Source organism: Cottoperca gobio, chromosome 14 (genome assembly GCF_900634415.1).
Source record: "Cottoperca gobio chromosome 14, fCotGob3.1, whole genome shotgun sequence".
In the NCBI taxonomy this organism is placed as follows: Eukaryota; Metazoa; Chordata; class Actinopteri; order Perciformes; family Bovichtidae; genus Cottoperca; species Cottoperca gobio.
Window position 1 is genome coordinate 77,354 of NC_041368.1, and position 23,421 is coordinate 100,774.

The 23,421-nt window shown below is 42.5% G+C and overlaps 1 protein-coding gene across 6 annotated transcripts; it reads left to right on the plus strand.

Moving 5' to 3' along the window:
- The first annotated feature begins 1,677 nt into the window (after positions 1 to 1,677).
- On the plus strand, positions 1,678 to 23,421 carry LOC115019148 (glucose-6-phosphate exchanger SLC37A4-like). 6 transcript variants are annotated; one of them, XM_029448535.1, is made up of 10 exons: positions 1,678 to 2,040; positions 2,916 to 3,428; positions 4,425 to 4,657; positions 5,721 to 5,967; positions 21,350 to 21,502; positions 21,591 to 21,676; positions 21,769 to 21,882; positions 21,962 to 22,027; positions 22,135 to 22,273; positions 22,357 to 22,523. In XM_029448535.1, the coding sequence occupies exons 2-10, from the start codon at positions 3,281 to 3,283 to the stop codon at positions 22,521 to 22,523; spliced, it is 1,353 nt and encodes a 450-aa protein (XP_029304395.1). In that variant the 5' UTR covers positions 1,678 to 2,040; positions 2,916 to 3,280. The 6 variants fall into 6 exon arrangements, with proteins under 6 accessions (XP_029304395.1, XP_029304400.1, XP_029304397.1 ...); XM_029448540.1 differs by having other exon boundaries at positions 2,953 to 3,428; XM_029448537.1 differs by lacking the exon at positions 1,678 to 2,040 and adding an exon at positions 2,605 to 2,736.

The following is a 23,421-nucleotide window of genomic DNA, read 5'->3' on the forward strand; positions in this document are numbered from 1 at the left end:
TTAACTGAGGCATCTTTTGAGATCGCATGGATTTTGGCTCGGGCAAAAAAACCCTTCTCAGACTCAAAAATTGTGAAACACTGCTTTTTGGCTTCAGCAGAAATATTGTTTGCAGAGTTTGACAACATCATCCCAGTATTAAAATAATCCTGCTTTTAATGAATGCATTGGCTGGCTGCATTGCATATTGTATGTTCTGGGTGGGATGACAGATTAATAAACAGACGTGCTTTTTATGACTGGATGTAGCTTTTCATACTTTGCGGTAAAAGTGGCTCTGACTTTGTCCTATCAATGTGGCTCTCACGTAAAAAATAGTGAAGACCACTGGCCTAATCCATCTACCACAAATAACACATTCCTCTAGCTCCATCTGTTGGCAAGAAGTGCATGTGCAAATAAATCGCGGTAATAAAAATGGTTAAGAAAAGAAACAAGAGATCTTTAACAGTATTCTAACCAAAGAGTTTATAAAGAGAAGAGATCAGAATCCTACTCTCTACATGTTTAATGTATCCAGTGCCAATTTAGAGTACATATAAATAGGTTCTGCACACCAACATGTTTTAGCTATTGTAGCTCAGGTTCAAATTAAGTGGATGAGGTATGATAAAGGTATGAGGGTGTGGGTGGACAGCTGTTGTATAGGCCCTTCAGATTGCCAATAATGAATTGATCATTAACTAATTATTCATTAATTATTATCAATTATGGGAGCTGGCTTACATGTACAAGGCTGTAAGGACATTTTAAGGAATTGTATGTGATGGTCAAATTTAATTTTAATTTTTACTATACTCAAAATGACCATCATGGATAAAAACACATTTTACACAGTGACATGTTTTACAAAGAAATAGCAACACTGGAGCACACATTACAACATCATCAAAGAAGTATGAAATGTTTGAAATACATAGTGCTCTCAAAATGTTCACAATGGAATGAATATCCATGAAATGAAATGAACACTACAGACAATTGTGCAGACAATCCCACAATGCAATGCTTTGGATTGCATATATTATTATTATTATTATTATTATTATTATTATTATTATTATTATTATTATTAATAATAATAATAATAATAATAATAATAATAATAATAATAATAATAATAATAACAGCCATTCTGACCGTTCCTCTGTATTATACTTTGCTGCCCCCACTGCCTGACACAGGTCAAATCTCCTGGGATTGGTTTAAAAAATGAAATTGACTTAATTGGATTATAGCCTACTGCAGTTTCAGTTCTGCATCTGATGTAGTTTTATGTGTTGTTACCCAGCCAACATTAATCCTGCTTTGTGAGACAGGCCCCCGATGTGTTTAAGTACATCAACTATTTTAGGTCTTATAAACACACAGGAGACTAAGTTTGCCCTTTTCTTGGAGTGATATAACTGAATTGTGGGCTATGAAGGTGAATACACAAGCTGGCAATGAAAGGAAAGTGAATCTTTCTCCCTGCAAAAATTGTATTGCTGGTTTGACATAAAAAACTATTTTCTCAGTCCGCTATAACTAATATTTACTTACTATAAAATGCAGTTTCCCCCATATGGCTTTAAGGCTGGCATGTTGCCAAACCAGGGGATTTGGATGTTATCTCTTGTAGAATGTGTATTAGTTCAGCAGCAGTTCAACTTCCTCGGGGGGCAGTAGTGAGCGGTGTGAGCTAAATGTTGAGCTTTTATAGCATACATACGACATGAGATGATTAAGGCTTCCATGTTGGCTGAACCGTGAGGAATTACACATTTAAAGTCACATATTTCCAGTTCGGCGGTGTGACTGCATCGGCAATAGATTCGGGTATTTCACTCAACACTTGGTGTTAAATGCATTTGAGAACTGTGATCGTTGTGCAACGTTTGAAACTAGAGACTGCGACAGTGTCCGGTGTTTGCTACGGTGGCTGGATGCCCCCCCCCCCAGTCTCAGTGTCTCACGGTGACGCGCTCAAGAGCTGCAGATCCATGAATGCGCGGCGTCCTATTGCATGGATGGGATCAGCGAGAGGGACGCGAATGAAAGGTAACCAGCTTTACAGGCATGTCCTCTTTCAGTGCCGCAGCGAGACGGTAAATTGTTCTATGAGACGCCATTGAGCATCCATGTGTCTGGCTTTATGGCGACATTGGGTCAAATGTAGGCCTGAAGGACACTCCGATAAACCGATAAATCAGTTCGCCACTATTTTGTACCAACGCTGGCAACAATGGTCCCGTTTAGTGAGTGTCAGTCCCCCGTCATGTGTAACGGTATTGGATGCACCCTGTCAGTCTCAGGAGTGTTACACAGTCTACAGAGGAGCACGGGTAACTTCTAAGTTGAACACAGAGTGAAAATGTCCCTGACTTGTGACTGGAAATTATATTAAGCGGTCATGTGAGGTCCTCGTACGTTTTCTTAAGTTTTACATTTCTAAAAAAAAGTCTACAACCACGTCAGTCTCCTGAGTTTAGGTTCCCTGTCTAGGACACCTGATATGTTCAGGTTTGCTTACTGGATAGCTACACAGCCCACGTCAGTTAAAGGACCAACTTTAACATTTATTTTAGGCCTATATGACAAGTGAAACAGTGAGCTTCAGGGCCACAATGTCACTTTACACTGAACCTGTGACGGATTAGGGGCTGTAAAAACATTCCGCCAACATGGAGTATAAAATTGATTTGAAGAAAGGCAGCTGCAGATACCAAATTGCTATGAGAAGAAAGTTTGTACTATGTAATCATAAAGACTATATCTGCCCATAAATGTTACATAGAGTCTGATTTGCGGTGTGTCCAAACATAAGTTCATTAAATTGCCCATTAAAACTAAGTGTCTATGTGTTAAATATCTGCAAATGTAGAATGACCCGCCGTAATAACTTCTGTTATTTATTATGTTGTTTTCCTTTTCAGGTCTGTAAGGTTACTTCCACTGTCCTCTCTTCTACAGGCAGCAGCCTCACAGATACACAGAGCTTCCAGCCTGCAAGAAGAGTGCTGTCAAGAGAGTTTCTCCTCATGGAAAAGATTTAATCTGCTGCCCAGCCAATGCTACATCTTGTTTCATATTTCCATTGTTCCAGTGCAAACAAGTAGTTGATAGCGTCAAGTATTTACCAAAAACAGTCCATCAACTATACTGACTATAATCCCGATGCCAGAGGACCCAAATACAAGACTCTACTGAAGAAAAGTCAAAGGATATATAACAATATAATAATTATTGTTTTTCAACGTCATCTCTGATTTTGTGCGTTTTTGTTCAGTCGAGCGCAATCATGGGGGCCACAGGCTACGGCTACTATCGTGCAACCATCTTCTTCTGCATGTTCACCGGCTACGCGCTGTACTTTTTCAACAGGAAGACCTTCTCCTTTGTCATGCCCTCTGTGATGGAGGAGATTGAACTGGACAAAGATGATTTAGGTGAGACTAATAGAGATTGTTTTTGTTTGTTTGGTTAAGCAGTCATTAGGACTGTAATGAGGCTATTGTTTGAAAAGAACATTGTGCAATAATGCCTAAACCTGATTTATTTATCGTGCCAAACATACAACGTACAAATGCTTGGAGATTCAGCATGAAAAAAAGCATATACAAAAAAAAAACTGCTAATCGGCTAAAGAAATCTTATTCGACAAAACCAAAAGGAGCAATTATTCAACTAAGAGGGTGCAGCCCTACTGCACCCCCCTCCCTTTTGCCTGCACATGAAATGTATTCATGTCTAATAGAACACTTTGCTATGTAAAGTGTGTGTTTAGGCTCACCGCCTATCTATGCCAAAGGTTTATCATCACCACACTTGACCAGTGATCAGTTCTGCAGTCATAAACCGAAGCATTGGACAATTTAACATTTTCATCTTGTGGAAGACATGAATGTCTGAATCAAATTTCATAAATCCATCTCATAGTTATAGATATTTCACTCTTAATCCCAAATGTCCACCTCATGGTGGTACTAGAGGAAAAGTCAGGGGATCACTTAAGTCAGTAAGAATCATCCTCTGGGCGCCACAGTTTCTATGTGGATCAAAGTAATAGACTGACACACACTGACAGGCCAGTTAGCATTGGCATCCTTATACCCTCTGTCAGTGTGGCTGATAAAATATACCACTCTACACCCTCTGTTGGTCTTTACACACGTTTGATGAAAGGTTCAAGTCACAAGTGTCAATCTTTTATAGTATTCTTTATAGTAATTATTTACTACTACTGATGGAAATCTTGACACAGGCAGAGGATGCATATTTGAACAAAGACTGATTTTATATTATTTGCAGTGAAATTACTTGAGTCTCAGTTGTTGTACAACTTTGTTTTTACCTTCATGAGTACAAAGCTACAGCCCATGTCCCCTTTTATGTAGTCTCTCTTTGTACATTGCTTAATAGTAACCGTCATGGTATCCCTGTAGGTCTGATCACAAGCAGCCAGACCATGGCCTATGCCATCAGTAAGTTCATCAGCGGCGTACTGTCGGATCAGATCAGTTCCCGCTGGCTCTTCTCCATCGGCCTCTTCTTGGTGGGGGGCATCAACGTAGCCTTCTCATGGTCCTCCACTGTCCCCATGTTTTCACTGCTCTGGTTCTTCAACGGCCTGGGACAAGGTTGTGGCTGGCCCCCGTGTGGTAAAGTACTGCGCAAGGTAAGAGCATCCTGTCTGCCACCTCATGCAACACTGAGCCCATTCAGTGTAATGTTTAGAGCCAATAGAAGTCCCACTGTCAACACTCATGATTCCTGCAATTATTCTGGGCAGCTGAGTTTTGCCCCGACTTGAGCAGAGGTAGCACTGTGTGGTTTGAGGAGATGCCCTCCTGTGCCAGCTGTATGAGAACCTGATTGTCCAAGTCCAAGGGAGTGAAATTACAGGGTTTCCTAACAATCTGTAAGGCTCATTCACAAATAGCTTTTGGATCATAAAATGTCTGGTGAATGGTATGCATTACAGACAGGACTTTGAAAGCACAGACTCTTTGAGTATAGAAAAGCAGAACACATTAGGGTTTGCTCAGAGACAACTTGTGAGAAGCCACCTTAAAAGCATCAGTGTTCAAAAAGTGTGGAATAAATAGCTGTTGGCATTTGTTCAGCCTGCTGAAAGGATCAGATTACAGGAGAATGTATTTATAGTAGATCCTTCCTAAAAGAAAAATAACTTTGACCAAAAGTGTTGTGAGAGTTCACATCTTTTAATAGCTCCCAAGTCTTCAGCAGCTGCTACAGCTCTGAGTTAACATCCACACACTGTGGAGCAATGTGGTGATGAATCAGCCTGTGGGCTGCCCAATGGAAGTTACTGGTTACTCTGTGCAAATGCTTATGGCTGCCTTCAGCTGTATTATATGAGGGAGTGTGGTTCTGACGCCATTTCTCCAGCAGCAGTAAAAAAAAAAAAAGAATCTGAACAGTGTTGCACTTTGAAAAAGTAAATTGAAAAGTATGTTGATTTATTAGGTCAAACATTTGTAATGTTTCTGCTATTTTTTCCTTTCCTTAATTCCCTCTGAAAGATAATTTAGTGATGATCAGCATGATTTTGACCATGACCTGTGGGTTGCTTCAGAAAGGTGGAGCATGGAAAGTAACCTACAATATGTACCATATGCAGTATGATATTTGTAGACATGCATATAAAGGTAAGATAAGTGTGCATTCTCTGCTTGCATTGTCCAATTTTGTTTTCTCCTTTGTCTTTTTTCCAACAGTGGTTTGAACCCTCCCAGTTTGGAACATGGTGGTCTGTGCTGTCCTGCAGTATGAACCTGGCCGGAAGTCTGGGTCCAATCCTGGCCACAGTGCTCCTGCAGTATTACGACTGGAGGACTATCCTGACCATGTCTGGCATTTTTTGTGCTGCCTTCTCATTTGTTTGTGTGCTATTTGTAAAGAATGAGCCAAAGGATGTGGGCCTGCCCAGCATCGAGGCCGCAGCCAAGAAGGGGGTGAAGAGAGGTAAGTAGAGAGCAGGCTTACTGTGAGTAAAGAGACTGAAGATGGATTCCTCTCTTGTGGTTATATCTGTCCCAATAACAGCCACACTTGGGAAATTTGCAATTAATACAGTTACTGTATAATTTATGGTAACTGACAGACTTTGTTTTACTTTCCACATAATCAACAAATAAGTAGGACTGACCCTACAGCATTACAGTCCAATCAGATGACAGTGAATTACAGGGAGGAGTACACTCATATAATCAGGGAAGAACTTAAATTAAGTTATCTAGAAGCAGGTTGGCCTACTGTGCATACAAGACAAAACAATGCTCCTAAAGACTTTCTGTCTGATAAGTTTTTTTTAGGGAAAGAACAAATATCAAAATCTTTATTGAAAGGAAATGTTATTAATTAGAGCTGAAATGATAAGTCAATTAGTCAGTCAATTGACATACAATTAAAAACTTCTTTAACACTACAGGAGTAGACTGGACTTGAGGTTAACATGGTCAGTGAATAACCACGTGTGATGGATTATAACTACGCTTTATAATCTCTGTGACGTCACCCATAGGTTTCTGAAGAGCCGTTGTGAAGCTCAATGTGGGTGGCTCCAGCCGTCTAACTCCCAGCTAATCTAAAAATGGGCATCGTCTGAGGAGTTGAGGCGGGCTCGGGTGACGCAGCAAAGCAGACGGTTAGCTGCTAGTGACCTTAGACGGCACACACCGGTCATTCAAAGCATTCACGCCCTTAATTATGCATAACTTTAAGGCCTAATATAATCTAAACTGTTCTATAAAAATCCCCACAGTTGTCATGAATATGGAAATTAGCTGTAGAGACCAAAACCTTTTTTTGAACCAAGCTGTAAACATGTTTATTTCTGCTGTAAAGTTGGGTATTTTAACATGGGGGTCCTTGGAGATTGACTTTAGAGCCTCAAGTGGACATAAGAGGAACTGCAGTTGATGGCACTTATGCATTTTCTTCACTGCTCAGCCTTGGAGGTTGCTGCTTGGTAGGCACACAAGTACAGTCCTACAAAGATACACTCCTACAAAGATAAACTCCTACAAAGATACACCCCTTCAAAGACACACACACACACACACACACACACACACACACACCTTCAAAGCTCAATAGTCTATATTATAACTAATATACAAAAATGTAATGGATCAAATCAAATGTATTTATATAGCCCAATATCACAAATTACACATTTGTCTCAGTGTGCTTTACAGTCTGTACGGCATACGACACCTTCTGTGCTTAGACCCTCATACCACACAAGCAAAAACTTCTTAAAATAACCCCCACAATTAAAGGGGGAAACATTTAATATTATATATTATATTATATTGAGTTTGAAGGTATGTGTGAGTGTTTTTGTGAGAGAGGGAGATGGAGGGTACAGTACAATACAGGTACATCTCATGAATTAGAATATCGTGGAAAAGTCTGTTTATTTCACTAATTCAATTCAATTCAAAAAACAAAAAGGCAAGGCAAATTGGTCTCAGGCAAGGGGCCAGACTAAGAATGGTTCAAAAACGACTTCATGAAAAAAAGGGAAAGGAAAGGAGAGACCCTGCCCGGGGCCCCCCCTATGGAGCCGGGTCCAGAGGGAGGGCCCGACAGCGAGCGCCTGGTGGCCGGGTTTGCCACGGAGCCCAGTCAGGCACAGCCCGAAGAAGCTACGTGGTGCCTCCCATCCACCCACCACTCATGGGAAAAACCGCTGGGGTCGGGTGCGCTGTCACACGGGTTGCAGTGATGGTCAGGGACCTCGACGGACCTAGTGCGGGAGGTGGATCGCTACCAGTTGGATCTGGTGGGGCTTACCTCTACGCATAGTCTTTGCTATGGAACTGTACTTCTGGATAGGGGTTGGACTCTATTCTTCTCCGGAGTTGCCCAAGGTGTGAGGTGTCGGGCCGGGGTGGGGATACCCACTAGCCCCCGGCTGAGCGCCGCTACGTTGGAATTTATCCCAGTGGACGAGAGGGTCGCCTCCCTACGCCTTTGGGTTATGGGGGGAAAACTCTGACTGTTGTTTGTGCCTATGCTCCAAACCGCAGTTCGGAGTATCCAGCCTTCTTGGAGACCCTGAATGGAACCCTGCAGGGCGCTCCAGTAGGGGACTCCGTAGTCTTGCTGGGAGACTTCAACGCACACGTGGGAAACGATGGAGACACCTGGAGAGGCGTGATTGGGAGGAAGGGCCTCCCTGATCTAAACCCGAACGGTCGTTTGTTGTTGGACTTCTGTGCTAGTCATGGAATGGCCATAACAAACACCATGTTCGAACATAAGGATGCTCATTAGTGCACGTGGTACCAGAGCACCCTAGGCCAAAGGTCAATGATCGATTTTGTAATCGTATCATCTGATCTGAGGCCGCATGTTTTGGACACTTGGGTGAAGAGAGGGGCGGAGCTGTCGACTGATCACCATCTGGTGGTGAGTTGGATCAAGGGGTGGGGGAAGACTCTGGACAGACCTGGTAAACCCAAACGGGTAGTGCGGGTGAACTGGGAACATCTGGAGGAAGCCCCTGTCCTGGGGATCTTCAACTCACACCTCCGACAGAGCTTTTCAGACATCCCTGTGGAGGTTGGGGGCATTGAACCTGAGTGGGTGATGTTCAAAACCTATATTGCTGAGGCTGCGGTGATGAGCTGTGGTCTCAAGGTCTTAGGTGCCTCAGGGGGCGGTAACCCTCGAACACCGTGGTGGACCCCTGTGGTCAGGGAAGCCGTCCGACTGAAGAAGGAGTCCTTCCGGGTTATGTTATCCGGGAGGACTCTGGAAACAGTTGCAGGGTACCGAAGGACTAGAAGGGTGGCAGCCTCTGTCGTGTCAGAGGCAAAGCACTTTGAGGAACTCCTGAATCCGACTAACACGCCCTCTATGGTAGAGGCAGAGCTGGAAGCTGATGGGGGATCATCGTCAATTTCCCTGATGGAAGTCACTGAGGTACTCCACAGTGGCAAAGCCGCAGGGGTTGATGAGATCCGTCCAGAAATGCTGAAGGCGTTGGGTGTTGAGGGGCCGTCTTGGTTGACACGCCTCGTCAACATTGCGTGGAAGTCTGGGACAGTGCCTAGGTTTCCTTATTTAAAAAGGGGGACCAGAGAGTGTGTGCCAACTACAGGGGTATCACACTTCTCAGCCTCCCTGGTAAAGTCTACTCCAAGGTACTGGAAAGGAGGGTTCGGCCGGTAGTCGAACCTCTGATTGAAGAGGAACAATGCGGATTCCGTCCTGGTCGTGGAACAACGGACCAACTCTTCACTCTTGCAAGGATCCTGGAGGGGGCCTGGGAGTACGCCCATCCGGTCTACATGTGTTTTGTGCATCTGGAGAAGGCGTATGACCGAGTCCCCCGGGTGATATTGTGGGAGGTGCTGCGGGAGTATGGGGTGAGGGGGTCACTTCTGAGCGAGAGTTGTGTCCGGATACTCGGCAGTAAGTCTGACTCATTCCCAGTGAATGTTGGCCTCCGCCAAGGCTGCGCTTTATCACCAATCCTGTTCGTGATTTTCATGGATAGGATATCGAGGCGTAGTCGTGGAGCAGAGGGGTTGCAGTTCGGTGACCTGAGGATCTCATCGCTGCTCTTTGAAGATGATGTGGTCCTTATGGCATCATCGGTCTGTGACCTTCAGCAGTCACTGGATCGGTTCGCAGCCGAGTGTGAAGCGGTTGGGATGAGCACCTCCAAATCTGAGGCCATGGCTCTCAGCAGGAAACCGGTGGATTGCCTACTCCGGGTAGAGAATGAGCATTTACCCCAAGTGAAGGAGTTCAAGTACCTCAGGGTCTTGTTCACGAGTGAGGGGACGATGGAGCGAGAGATTGGCCGGAGAATCGGAGCAGCGGGGGCGGTATTACAGTCACTTTACCGCACCGTTGTGACAAAAAGAGAGCTGAGCCAGAAGGCAAAGCTCTCAATATACCGGTCGATCTTCGTTCCTACCCTCACCTATGGTCATGAAGGCTGGGTCATGACCGAAAGAACAAGATCACGGGTACAAGCGGCCGAAATGGGTTTTCTCAGACTGGTGGCTGGCGTCTCCCTTAGAGATAGGGTGAGAAGCTCAGCCATCCATGAGAGAGTCGGAGTAGAGCCGCTGCTCCTTTACGTTGAAAGGAGCCAGTTGAGGTGGTTCAGGCATCTAGTAAGGATGCCACCTGGGCGCCTCCCTAGGGAGGTGTTCCAGGCACGTCCAGCTGGGAGGAGACCCCAGGGAAGACCCAGGACTCGGTGGAGAGATTATATCTGCTCACTGGCCTGGGAACGCCTCAGGATCCCCCAGTCGGAGCTGGAGAATGTGGCCCAGAGAAGGGAAGATTGGGGTTCCTTACTGGAGCTGCTGCCCCGTAGACGATGGATGGATGGAATTCAAAAAGTGAAACTCATATATTATATGGATTCATTACACACAAAGTGAAATATTTCAAGCCTTTATTTGTTTTAATCTTGATGATTACGGCTTACAGCTAATGAAAACCCAAAAATCAGTATCTCAGAAAATTAGAATATTACATAAGACCAATAAAAAAAAGGATTTTTAATACAGAAATGTCAGCCTTCAGCCTTCTGTTCATGTGTCTGCACTCAGTACTTGGTTGGGCCTCCTTTTGCATGAATCACTGCATCAATGCGGCGTGACATGGAGACGATCAGCCTGTGGCACTGCTGAGGGGTTATGGAAGCCCAGGTTGCTTCGAAAGCGGCCTTCAGCTCGTCTGCATGGTTGGGTCTCGTGTCTCTCATCTTGCTCTTGACATTACCCCAGAGATTCTCTATAGCGTTCAGGTCAGGTGAGTTTGCAGGCCAATCAAGCACATTGATTCCATGGTCATTAAACCAGGCATTAGTACTTTTGGCAGTGTGGGCAGGTGCCAAGTCTTACTGGAAAATGAAATCAGCATCTCCAAAAAGCTTCTCAGAAGAAGGAAGCATGAAGTGCTCTAAAACTTTCTGGTAGACGGCTGCGTTCACTTTGGACTTGAGATAACACAGTGGACCAACACTAGCAGATGACATGGCTCCCCAAATCATTACTGACTGTGGAAACTTCACACTGGACTTCAAGCAACTTGGATTCTGTGCCTCTCCACTCTTCCTCCAGACTCTGGGACCTTGATTTCCAAATGAAATGCAAAATCTACTTTCATCTGAAAAGAGGACTTTGGACCACTGAGCAATAGACCGGTTATTTTTCTCCTTAGCCCAGGTAAGATGCTTCTGACGTTGTCTCTGGTTCAGAAGTGGCTTGACATGAGGAATGCGACAGTTGTAGCCCATGTCCTGGATACGTCTGTGCGTGGTGGCTCTTCACTGACTCCAGCCTCAGTCCTTGTGAAGCTCCCCCAAATCTTTGAATGGCCTCTTCTTGACGATCCTCTCAAGGCTGCAGTTATCCCTGGTGCTTGTGCACCTTTTCCGACCACACTTTTAACTTCCATTCAACTTTCTATGGATATGTTTGGATACAGCACTCTGGGAACAGCCAGCTTCTTTAGCTATGACCTTTTGAGGCTTTCCCTCCTTGTGAAGAGTGTCAATGACTGTCTTCTGGACAACTGTCAAGTCAGCAGTCTTCCCCATGATTGTAAAGCCTGCTGAACCAGATTGAGAGACCATTTAAAGGCTCAGGAAACCTTTCCAGGTGTTTTGAGTTCATTAGCTGATTCGAATTTGACACCGTGAGTCAACAATATTGAACTTTCTCACAATATTCTAATTTTCTGAGATACTGATTTTTAGCTGTAAGCCGTAATCATCAAGATTAAAACAAATAAAGGCTTGAAATATTTCACTTTGTGTGTAATGAATCCATATAATATTAGTTTCACTTTTTGAATTGAATTAGTGAAATAAACGGACTTTTCCACAATATTCTAATTTATTGAGATGTACCTGTATAATAAAACCACTACTAACACATACGTGTGTAGATAGACACACACACACACACACCCTCCCCGACATCCATATCAACACACACATGTTAGTTTCATATATTTGTTACACTGGGGAGCATGTCTTTGCTCTATAGGCCAAACATGAGAAAAGGGCTCAAACTGGTGGAAAATAGTCAAAAGTAACATTTTGAAGCCAGGGCTCTCTATTGAAAGCCTGATATAATAGGATGCACGATTCTATGCTGTAATGAATTAATTGTGGTTTAATGGGAACATTTGTGTAATTCCGAGCCACCTGCTCCAAAGAAAGAATTTCACCTCTACTACTGGCTCAATACAATCTCAATTCATCAATCATCAAAACAATCTTTTATTAAAATAAACAACTATAGTATGTTAACCTGTTTATATTTTTTAATGTACTTTGCTATATTTATTATATTCTAAGTTTTAGAGTATTCTAATGTATTCTTTATATTGTGTATTGTATTCTACAGCTACTGTATATCTCTCTTCTAGTGTTGATATTTACTGTGTATGTTTACTCCTCAGTTAGTCTGTCTGTCAGTTCATCAGAGCAGACTGCTGAAACTCAGAGCCTAAATATCGCTGCTATTTTATAATCTTCATGTGGAGTTTAGATATGTGTTTACTGTAGCACTGAGGGCTGTACGCTCCGTGTAACATTACGTTTTGATGTTTGCTTGGGCCCAGGTATCAGAGACAAGGAAATTACTTGTTTTTGTTTCGTCCCCCGCGCAGACATAGTACTGCTTCCTGGTAGGGAGCGTGCAGCAGCTCGGAGACTACCGGTGAATGTCCCAGCACCGGGAGTCCCAGCGGGCTTATGGAGTTCTGGTTCTAACTAGTGTAGCGGCAGCAACAGAAATTTCTGGCGGAGAGTCGGCTAAATCAGTGCTGTCTGCTGATGTCTCCCATCTCTCACACTCTGGTGGAGCAGCCTCTTGGCAGCGGTGAAGAAGAGGCGATGCTGCGAGTCGTTTTATCGTTTCTGTCACTTTGGATTAAACCACAACAAACTATGAAAACGTGCAGAGATCATGGATGTGATGTAGACGAGCCCTGAGTCTGCCAGAGTCTGTCAGTTGGACTGCTAACTTCAGTAGATATCTCTGCAACACAACACATAGACGTCTCTGACAGAACGTCATCACTGTTACCTCTTCACTCTGCTGATAATGTTAGTTCATTGTTTTAATGTTTTAAGTTTATATTCTTCCATATCTTACACATTGAACCTTTTAAGGGTCGGAGTGTCTGTACTTTGAATAAACACTTTATTGTAGACTTAATGTAGGAGCTAAGGTTGAACTTCCAAATTAAAAACTAACAACCTTGCCAAAATGTATGCCATATGAATTAACGCAACCAGAATGATTGAAAACTTAATAAGCCAAATGAGACACAAGGGAGTCACAAGACATCTTTCTGTGAACGAACAATTGAGGGTTTTTTTTATTATTACTTAATTCCTCAGTCTCTAGAGCAGTGGTTCTAGACCTTTTTTCCTTGAAGCCCCCTTTACCTTGTACTGAGCTAAAGAAAAGCTGAGCCCTAAGAGGTCACAGATGTACAAAGGTCACAGAGGTACAGAGGTTACAGATGTACAGAGGTCACAGATGTGATCTACTAAGTACTATGGTTTACTATTTTAAGTAAGCACAACAATAAATCTTTTTTTTTTTTTTTATATAGGGACAGTTTTGTATAAATTATCCAGTTAATATGTTATTATGATTTTAGTTATTCATGTGCAAATCTAATTTTGATAACCAAACCCTGGCACACCCGCTGTGATTCTTGCCCGCCCCCTTGAGGGGTCTCTAGAGTATACCACCCCTGCTTTTCTTTTTGCAATATTTTTATTACATTTTCAACATTACAGACAAAGAAAGAAAACAATAAAAAAATACAGAAAAAACAAAACAAGTTGTAATCCAATACAAAACAGAGTACATTACTTATTTAGGCAAACATTCAGAAACAAAACATGTTCACAAGAGATACACAAGTCTAGCTAGGAACTGCATTACCACCGCAACTAGTCGCCCACTTGATCATCAGTTAAGTCCAAGTCTTTAACATAGTTTATAAAGGGCCTCCATATATTCTCAAATATATGCTGCTTAGCCTTTAAAATGTAAGATATCCTATCTAATGGAAGGCCTGATAACATTTGTCGTAACCACTGAGTAATGCTTGGAATGTGAACGTTTTTTCCAAAACATTAGCATGAAGCAAACTGAGGTCTATAAATGCTCCCTAATTTTTACTATATTTATGTTTCTCCGGATATAAATCCAACAGAAAAAGCTTGGGGTCCAGTAAAATCTGTTTTGAAATAATCTTCTCTATTGTACCTCGTAGTTCCCAGAACCTTTCAATCTTTCTGCACTGCTATATACAATGAAACAATGTTCCTCTAATTTCTGTGGACTTTGTGCATATATCTGGAATGTTTTTGTTGTATTGGTTTAAATCCACCGGAGTCACATATAGCCGCATCAACCACTTATACTGTATTAGTTTTAGTTGTGTATTGATAGACTTTGTATGAGCAGCAGTGCAAGCCATTTTCCAATCCTCATCTGAAATTTCAATTTGTAGGTTGTCCTTCCAGGCATTCAACTTATACTGTGAGTTTTCAACTGAGTAAGAGGTCAACATATTGTAAAACTCTGATATGATACCCTTTCTCAGACTGTCCTTTTATCATCATTTTTTCCAAAGGTGAGTGTAGAGGTCTTGATAATGCATCATTTTGATTCGCCTTAACAAAGCTTCTAAGCTGAAGGTATTTAAAGAAATGTTTTCTATTGAGACCGAGCTTAGACCTCAGCTCCTCAAAACATCATGGTGTTTGAGTCTGTCAAATAAAGGTCCTGGATCATTTTAAGTCCCTTTGATTCCAATATTTTAAATGTTGCGTCTGCTCTACCCGGTACAAAAAAGTGATTACCCCATATTGGACTATATGGTGATAGTGAATGTGGCTCTTTTAAATATTTTTTTACATCATACTATATCTTTATTATATGTTTTACAATTTGATTTTTTGTTTGTTTACGTAGCTTGCGTACTGTATCTGAATATATGTATAATGAGAAGAGGTAATTTTAAACCATGGGATTCCATTTCAGTCCAATGAGGAGCATCATTCGTTGAAAAATAGAACATAATGGTTCTTAGCTGCACAGCCCAGTAATACCACATTATATTTGGACATTTTAAACCCCCTCGATCAAATGGTAAATACAATAAAGACAAACGAAGTCTTGCCCTCCTATATGTTCCATACAAATCTAACAATTTTCTTCTGAAGTCTTGAGAACAGATCCAATGGGGGTGGCAGAGGAATATTTTTAAATAAATAAAGTAATTTTGGTAAAATATTCATTTTTAAAATATTGATTCTCCCAATTATAGATAAAGGTAGTGACATCCATCTCTCAATTGACTCATTAATTTATATCATTAAAGGTTCATAATTAGCCTCAACATGTTGTATTCTTGGCAATATCTGTACTCCTAAATATTTAAACTGTTCCACAGGGTTAAATTTAATTACCTCATCAAGTGGGTTCCTTCTTTCATGTTCGTTAAGCAGTAAAATAGAAGATTTAGTATTATTCACCCTGAAATATCACCAAATGTTGTTATGACCTGTGTCAAGGCCGGAATAGATTAAGTTAATTTTGAAATGAATAAAATTACATCATCAGCATAAAGCGATATTCTATGTTCTGTCAGCCCTACTGTTATTCCACTAAATTGAGGGTGTGAACGAACTGCTATTGTGAGAGGTTCAATTGCTAATGTGAACAACAGGGGCGAGAGTGGGGAGCCTTGTCTGCAACCTTTACTGATTCTTATCAGTTTTGAAATATTTCTATTTGTTAAGATTTCCGCTCTAGCATTTTTATATATTTAGTTATTTCCACATCCAAATCTTTCCAGGACATTGAACAGATAGGGCCATTCGACTCTATCAAAGGCCTTTTCAGCGTCCAATGATAGAAGTGCTGTAATTAATTTTTCTTGATTAGCATGAATAATATTCAATACCCTCCTTACGTTGTGGAAACCTTGCTTTCCCATAATAAATCCGTTTTGATCTTTTATTAATGGTATTTGGTAGCAATATTTGTAAACGTTTCGCTAGAAGCTTACATATTATCTTTAGGTCAGAATTTAACAAACTTATGGGTCTCATGTTCTCACACTTGTTAGAGGGTTTACCTGGTTTTGGCAGCAAAATGATTAAAGCACTGTTCATGGAGGGTGGAAGACTTCCATTATTAAATGCCTCTGAAAACATTTCCACAAGTGATGCAAGCAATTTGTTTTTTAATTTTTTATATAGATCAATTGGAAGACCATCTGATCATTTTCCCTGTTTTCATATTATCAATGGCATGCCCAATCTCGTCTTTGTTCATTTCTAGCTCTAGATTTTCTTCTTTACGTTCATTTGAGATATTTGGTATAGTTAGTGAGTCTAAGAACCTATTTAAGCTTTGTACATTAGTTTCATTTTTTTTGTATCATATAGTCCTTAAAGTCGAAGGACTAGAAGGGCGGCAGCTTCTGCCGTGTCAGAGGCAAAGCAGCGGGTGTGGGAGAAGTTCGGAGAAGCTATGGAGAAGGACTTTCGGTCTGCACCAAGGTGCTTCTGGAAAACCATCCGGCACCTCAGGAGGGGGAAGCGAGGAACCATCCAAGCTGTGTACAGCAAGGGTGGGACCCTGCTGACTTCAACTGAGAAGGTTATCGGCCGGTGGAAGGAGCACTTTGAGGAACTCCTGAATCCGACTAACACGCCCTCTATGGTTGAGGCAGAGCTGGAAGCTGATGGGGGATCATCGTCAATTTCCCTGATGGAAGTCACTGAGGTAGTCAAACAACTCCACAGTGGCAAAGCCGCAGGGGTTGATGAGATCCGTCCAGAAATGCTGAAGGCTTTGGGTGTTGAGGGGCTGTCTTGGTTGACACGCCTCGTCAACATTGCGTGGAAGTCTGGGACAGTGCCTAGGGGTTGGCAGACCGGGGTGGTGGTTCCCCTATTTATAAAGGGGGACCAGAGAGTGTGTGCCAACTACAGGGGTATCACACTTCTCAGCCTCCCTGGTAAAGTCTACTCCAAGGTACTGGAAAGGAGGGTTCGGCCGGTAGTCGAACCTCTGATTGAAGAGGAACAATGCGGATTCCGTCCTGGTCGTGGAACAACGGACCAACTCTTCACTCTCGCAAGGATCCTGGAGAGGGCCTGGGAGTACGCCCATCCGGTCTACATGTGTTTTGTGGATCTGGAGAAGGCGTATGACCGGGTCCCCCGGGTGATACTGTGGGAGGTGCTGCGGGAGTATGGGGTGAGGGGGTCACTTTTGAGGGCCATCCAATCCCTGTACGCCCAAAGCGAGAGTTGTGTCCGGATACTCGGCAGTAAGTCGGACTCGTTTCCAGTGAATGTTGGCCTCCGCCAGGGCTGCGCTTTATCACCAATCCTGTTCGTGATTTTCATGGATAGGATATCGAGGCGTAGTCGTGGAGGAGAGGGGTTGCAGTTCGGTGACCTGAGGATCTCATCGCTGCTCTTTGCAGATGATGTGGTCCTTATGGCATCATCGGTCTGTGACCTTCAACAGTCACTGGATCGGTTCGCAGCCGAGTGTGAAGCGGTTGGGATGAGGATCAGCACCTCCAAATCTGAGGCCATGGCTCTCAGCAGGAAACCGGTGGATTGCCTACTCCGGGTAGGGAATGAGCCATTACCCCAAGTGAAGGAGTTGTTTGCGAGTGAGGGGACAATGGAGCGAGAGATTGGTCGGAGCAGCGGGGGCGGTATTACAGTCACTTTACCGCACCGTTGTGACGAAAAGAGAGCTGAGCCAGAAGGCAAAGCTCTCAATCTACCGGTCGATCTTCGTTCCTACCCTCACCTATGGTCATGAAGGCTGGGTCATGACCGAAAGAACGAGATCACGGGTACAAGCGGCCGAAATGGGTTTTCTCAGACGGGTGGCTGGCGTCTCCCTTAGAGATAGGGTGAGAAGCTCAACCATCCGTGAGAGACTCGGAGTAGAGCCGCTGCTCCTTTACGTTGAAAGGAGCCAGTTGAGGTGGTTCGGGCATCTAGTAAGGATGCCACCTGGGCGTCTCCCTAGGGAGGTGTTCCAGGCACGTCCAGCTGGGAGGAGACCCCGGGGAAGACCCAGAACTCGGTGGAGAGATTATATCTCCTCTCTGGCCTGGGAACGCCTCAGGATCCCCCAGTCGGAGCTGGAGGATGTGGCCCGGAGAAGGGAAGATTGGGGTTCCTTACTGGAGCTGCTGCCCCCGCGACCCGATCCCGGATAAGCGGTAGACGATTGATGGATGGATGGATGGATGGATGGATATAGTCCTTAAAGGCATCATTAATTTCTATAGGATCCACAACAACATGTCCGTTAGATAGAATGGTTGTTATTGATGTTCTAGTTTCTAGTTGTTTAATCTGCCATGCTAATAATTTACCTGCTTTATCACCTTGTTCATAGAATGTTTGTCTTAAAAGACTAGAGGCAGCTCTAAAAGCAGACAACTTATTATATTCAGCTCTCAAAATTAGTAACTCACTTTCAAGTTGAGGATTACTTTTCTCAAAAACCTTTTCCTGAAGAGTTTTTATTTTATATTCCAATTGTAACCTCTCTTCTCGTGCCTTTTTTGACTTTGACTTTGTATAACTAATATGCCCTCTTTTTGTACATGCAGATGTGTAGTATTGATTTCAAAGAACTCATCTATCTGTCCTATATATTTTTATAAATTCTTCATCTTGTAACCATTTGTGCTGGAAATACCATCTAGGAGGGTCCTTTGCCAGTTTTTTATCCACATAGATTAAACAACAGGGCGCATGATCTGAGACAGCAATATTATCATAGTAGCAATTATGGATTTTGGACCGCAATTCTGAGGAAATCAAAAAGTAATCAATTTGTGAATAGGTCTTGAATGTGTTAGAGAAACAGGAATAGGCTTTTGCATGGGGTTTCAATTCTCTCCATATATCCAACAGCCTTAATTCTTTAATAAAACGATATATAACTGTTTTACACCGGGTATGTGACTGATCTAGTCCTGTGGATCTATCTGTACTAGGGTTTAGCGTACAGTTAAAATCCCCTGCTATAATGTGTTGTCCTGCAAGTGTTGAGAGAGTAAGGAACAGATCCTCAAAACATTTAGGGTCATCTATGTAATGACTCTAATGATGAAGTTGATCTTCATTATTAGAGTCCTTGGAGGCGCCTTATTGTCCCTCATCGGTCCGATACGATGCGCCCTTTCGATCACCACGGAGGCCTGTCAAGTTGTGTTGTTCAGCACCTCAGGAATCCATTTTTCCAAAAAAGCTGACATTATTCAATCAAATCTGTTTTTATGGAGCTTAAAGCAGCCAGTATTGCACCCTCATTCTCCCCTCCAAGTCCTCTTTCTCCGCTGGTCCGCCGCCATGTCTTCGTTAGCTTTCTGTTTTTCACTAGGAGTGTGATAGTCCGTCAGCTTCGGTTGCTTAGACCCTTTGCTCTTTTCTTTGCGTAATTTACCAGCTCTCGACATCACAACCCTCACACCAACCCTATTTAATGTTTTACGTTGCAAATTAAAGTATTTTTAGTAGAAATTGTCGTAGCTTGAACTTGAGTTATCTGATACACGTCTTCTCACGTGGCCGCCGTAACCGGAAGTCCCACCCCTGCTTTTTACTATAGACGGAATCGGAGTTTCGGGCTTCCGGTGGAATCGCAATGCATGCTGGGGTGGCAAGACTAGAAAAGTGAGCACCAACTCCACAAGGGCTGCCATATTGGATTTATTCTCTACGTGTTTACATTGTATTTAGCTTATTCTTCAAGCGTGTTGTAAACAAACCTACTACTTTACAATGAGTTCTGAACTCCTTTCTTATGATGAGGTTTAGATGTGGAAAGTCGAAGCTTTGAAAGTATTTTGCCGCACGCGGAATTTAAAGGTTTCAGGAACAAAACTCGAGCTTATTGCCAGGGTGTTTGCTGCATCAGAGATGGGCATTGAGGAGGAACCAACAGCTAACGAAAGACTTTCAATCACAGAAAAAGAAAAGACTAAGCTTTTGGTTATGCCGAGTGGCGTTTCAGTGCCTGAACCCTTGACATTGCAGGATGACTGGGTCAATGAAAACAACAGCATGACTTCTTGGCCGCCGATATACCTCAGCGATATAACATTATTTTTAATGTCTGACCACCCAGGGAACAATGTCGAGTTTCATAAACAAACTTTGAACGAATACAAAGAAGGCAAAGCATTTAGACTGTTTGACTCTGGCTGGTTGAAACAAATATCTTTCAATCCTCTCGCAGATTCTGAGTATTTCTTTTTGAAAGCAAATTGTACTCATTCAATGAAAGTTTCCCATACGCCACATTCGGTATGGATCTGCGCAGTCAAGAAAACTGGCGATATTATAAGTGCTTATTGCAGTTGTGTTGCAGGGTAAGCCATTATAAATATATACCTAACTTGTGTTTGTTAATTATTATAAAACTCAATATATAGAAAGTACATTTGTCAATATATAAATCAAGTAGATAGACTACATACCCCAGGCCGAGTTCAGGATCAGGGAATTAATTTGTTGGTTTTCCTTGCATGAAATGCTCACTGCAAATCCGCGAAGATTTCTTGGGCTTCCAAGACGTCCCATTGTAATCCTGTCTCTTTACAGCTTTGGTCCATGCTAGCCTTCTGTCTTTGTTCTTTAGTGCGGTTGGTAATGGAAATAGTTCGAACGGGGGCTTGCAGTCGCAATTTTTGCAATCGTGAAGCTCACAATGAGATTCTGCCCATTTATTTAGCTTTTTCCCACTGCTCGAACATCCTTTCACCACACAATTCCGGTGTCCAAATCCCACAACTAGAAGAGTGATGATTACACACTAAAAACTAGCCAAATACAATGTAAAAACGCTTGGAAAATTAGCTAAATAAAATGTAAGTACGTAGAGAATAAATCAATATGGTAGCCCTTGTGGAGTTGGTGCTCACTTTTCTAGTCTTGCCACCCCAGCATGCATTGCGAAACTCCGATTCCGTCTATACTATTTCACATATTGTAAACATAAAAAGATGGCTTTTTGGATGCCTGGACATACCAGACTTTTCAGAAGTGATGTACAGTCTAAGCGGTCATATACAAACTTCACCATATAACTGAAGGACACACTCCATACAAAGAATACTGATATAGATGGGACTTGGCTACACCATGTAATGGGTATGCAGTATAGAATGAGTAATTAAAATAGTTGTATTAACTACACATACTAGAGCACTTGTACTGTACTGCATGTATATTGACCCATTGCATTGAATGTATCTCCCTGTTTGTGCTTGAACTCACCAGGCAACAGTGAGAGCACCCTGAGTGAGTTCCTCCTCTCTCCTTTCCTGTGGGTGCTGTCTCTGGGTTACTTGGTGGTGTTCGGTGTGAAAACAGCTGCCACTGACTGGGGACAGCTGTTCCTCATGCAGGAGAAAGGCCAGACTGTTCTCATGGGTATGTATTTTAATTGTCCAGTGCTTCTCACTGATTTTCACTCAATCTGGCTGGTTAGGGGTGCTGACCTCAGTGATGTTGCCCACAGGCAGTACCTACATGAGTGCCTTGGAGGTGGGAGGTTTTGTGGGCAGCCTTGCAGCAGGCTTCCTCTCTGACAGAGCTGTAGCTCGGGTGAGTAACAGCCAGGGATATATTAGGCAAAACTGACTGGGATTATCAAGTAGGGTTCATTGTTAAAACATTCTCTCTTTGACTTCCTTCAGAAAGGCTTGGGCACTCACGGCAATCCTCGCCATGGCCTGCTTATTCTCATGATGGCCGGTATGTATGTGTCCATGTACCTCTTCAGAGTCACCATCACACCTGAAATCCCAAAGGTAACTGCAACTTTCCTTTATTACTGTGTGCAATGGTTGGCTATATTGAAAAACACAAGAGCTTATTGTCTTTTCTCAGGAGGCTCCTCTTTGGGTCCAAGTCATTCATCCTGTCTCTGTCCTCATTGGTGTATCAGAAAAAGAGGTATGCTCAAAAATGCTATGGAGTTCATGGGTATTACAATTTTCTGTACTGAATTTCAGTAAAGCTTTCAATAAAACTGTTCCACGTTTTCTTATTGTCATACTCAGATCTGGATCCTGTTCCTCGGTGCTATGTTTGGATTTTCTTCTTATGGACCAATTGCCTTGTTTGGGGTGATAGCCAGCGAAAGTGCTCCTTCAAATTTTTGTGGAACCTCTCATGCTGTTGTAGCTCTGATGGCTAATGGTGAGCTTCAGATTCACATGTGTTACTGTAGTATTCCAGCATTGGCACATTCATACGACTAAACAAGCTTTCTTTTGTTGCAGTGGGGGCATTTATGGCAGGGCTTCCCTTCAGCACTATTGCCAAACAACACAGCTGGGACATGGCTTTCTGGGTAGCTGAGGTGATAATGGCCATTGCCACCATTGGCGTCTTCCTCACACGCAACATGCGCACCAAAATGGGACGGATCGCAGAGAAACTGGAATAATGTATCTTCCTGAAATGAGCCAACTGTTGATGTCCTGTTATGTGACTTTTTTCTGATTAATTGGGAAAAAGTAGATGCTCAGGGTGAGTGTGAGTCCTCTTATTCAACCGCACACAAATAGGAGATGATAATTATTCATCACAAACTAATATTTGAATGCTACCACTTAATCCTAGAGGCAGTATTCATGTAGGGATATTTCAGTTTAACAACATGGACATGAAAATATGTTTTCAGTGGATTTTGTTGATCAGGCGTGCTGCTCATTGCATACCTGGCCTTCAGTGGATGTCAGTTCTGTTTTACTTATTGAATGTTTACTGATGGCCCTGTATATTCTAGATTATTATTTGTCTAGGTATTTGCACAAATGTGGTAGCATGTGTCGTGGTCATTTTACTAATACCTCACATATTCATAAAAATTGAATAGGCTCATTGTTTCACTGAAATTACATAAATGAAGTGGAGAGCATGTTATTTTTATACAGTTGTATGATACAGAATAACACTTTGATGCAGACTTTCTTTGCCATGTCGGCTTTGGTGATCGGACATGCTCTCAAGGATCACTTCAGGTGTTCTGCCACTGTAGTTGTGTACACTAGTTGCAACACTGGATTGTATATTGTCAACTTTCTCATCTCAGAAATTAATGGGATTGTACAATAAATGTGAAGTTTACTTTGTTTCTTTGTGTAAACTGGCAGTAGTGAAGCTTACCACCTGCAGCTTTACTGTCAGATGTTGTCCCTTCTTGCTTCAGCCAATTCTTAAAAAGCCTTAAAATGCAATTGCACTAAATATGCATAAACCTTCCAAAAGATGGTAGGGGAATGTCTTCTCATTTCACATCTATGGCACATTTTTTTAAATTCTTTAATAAAATAATACGCACA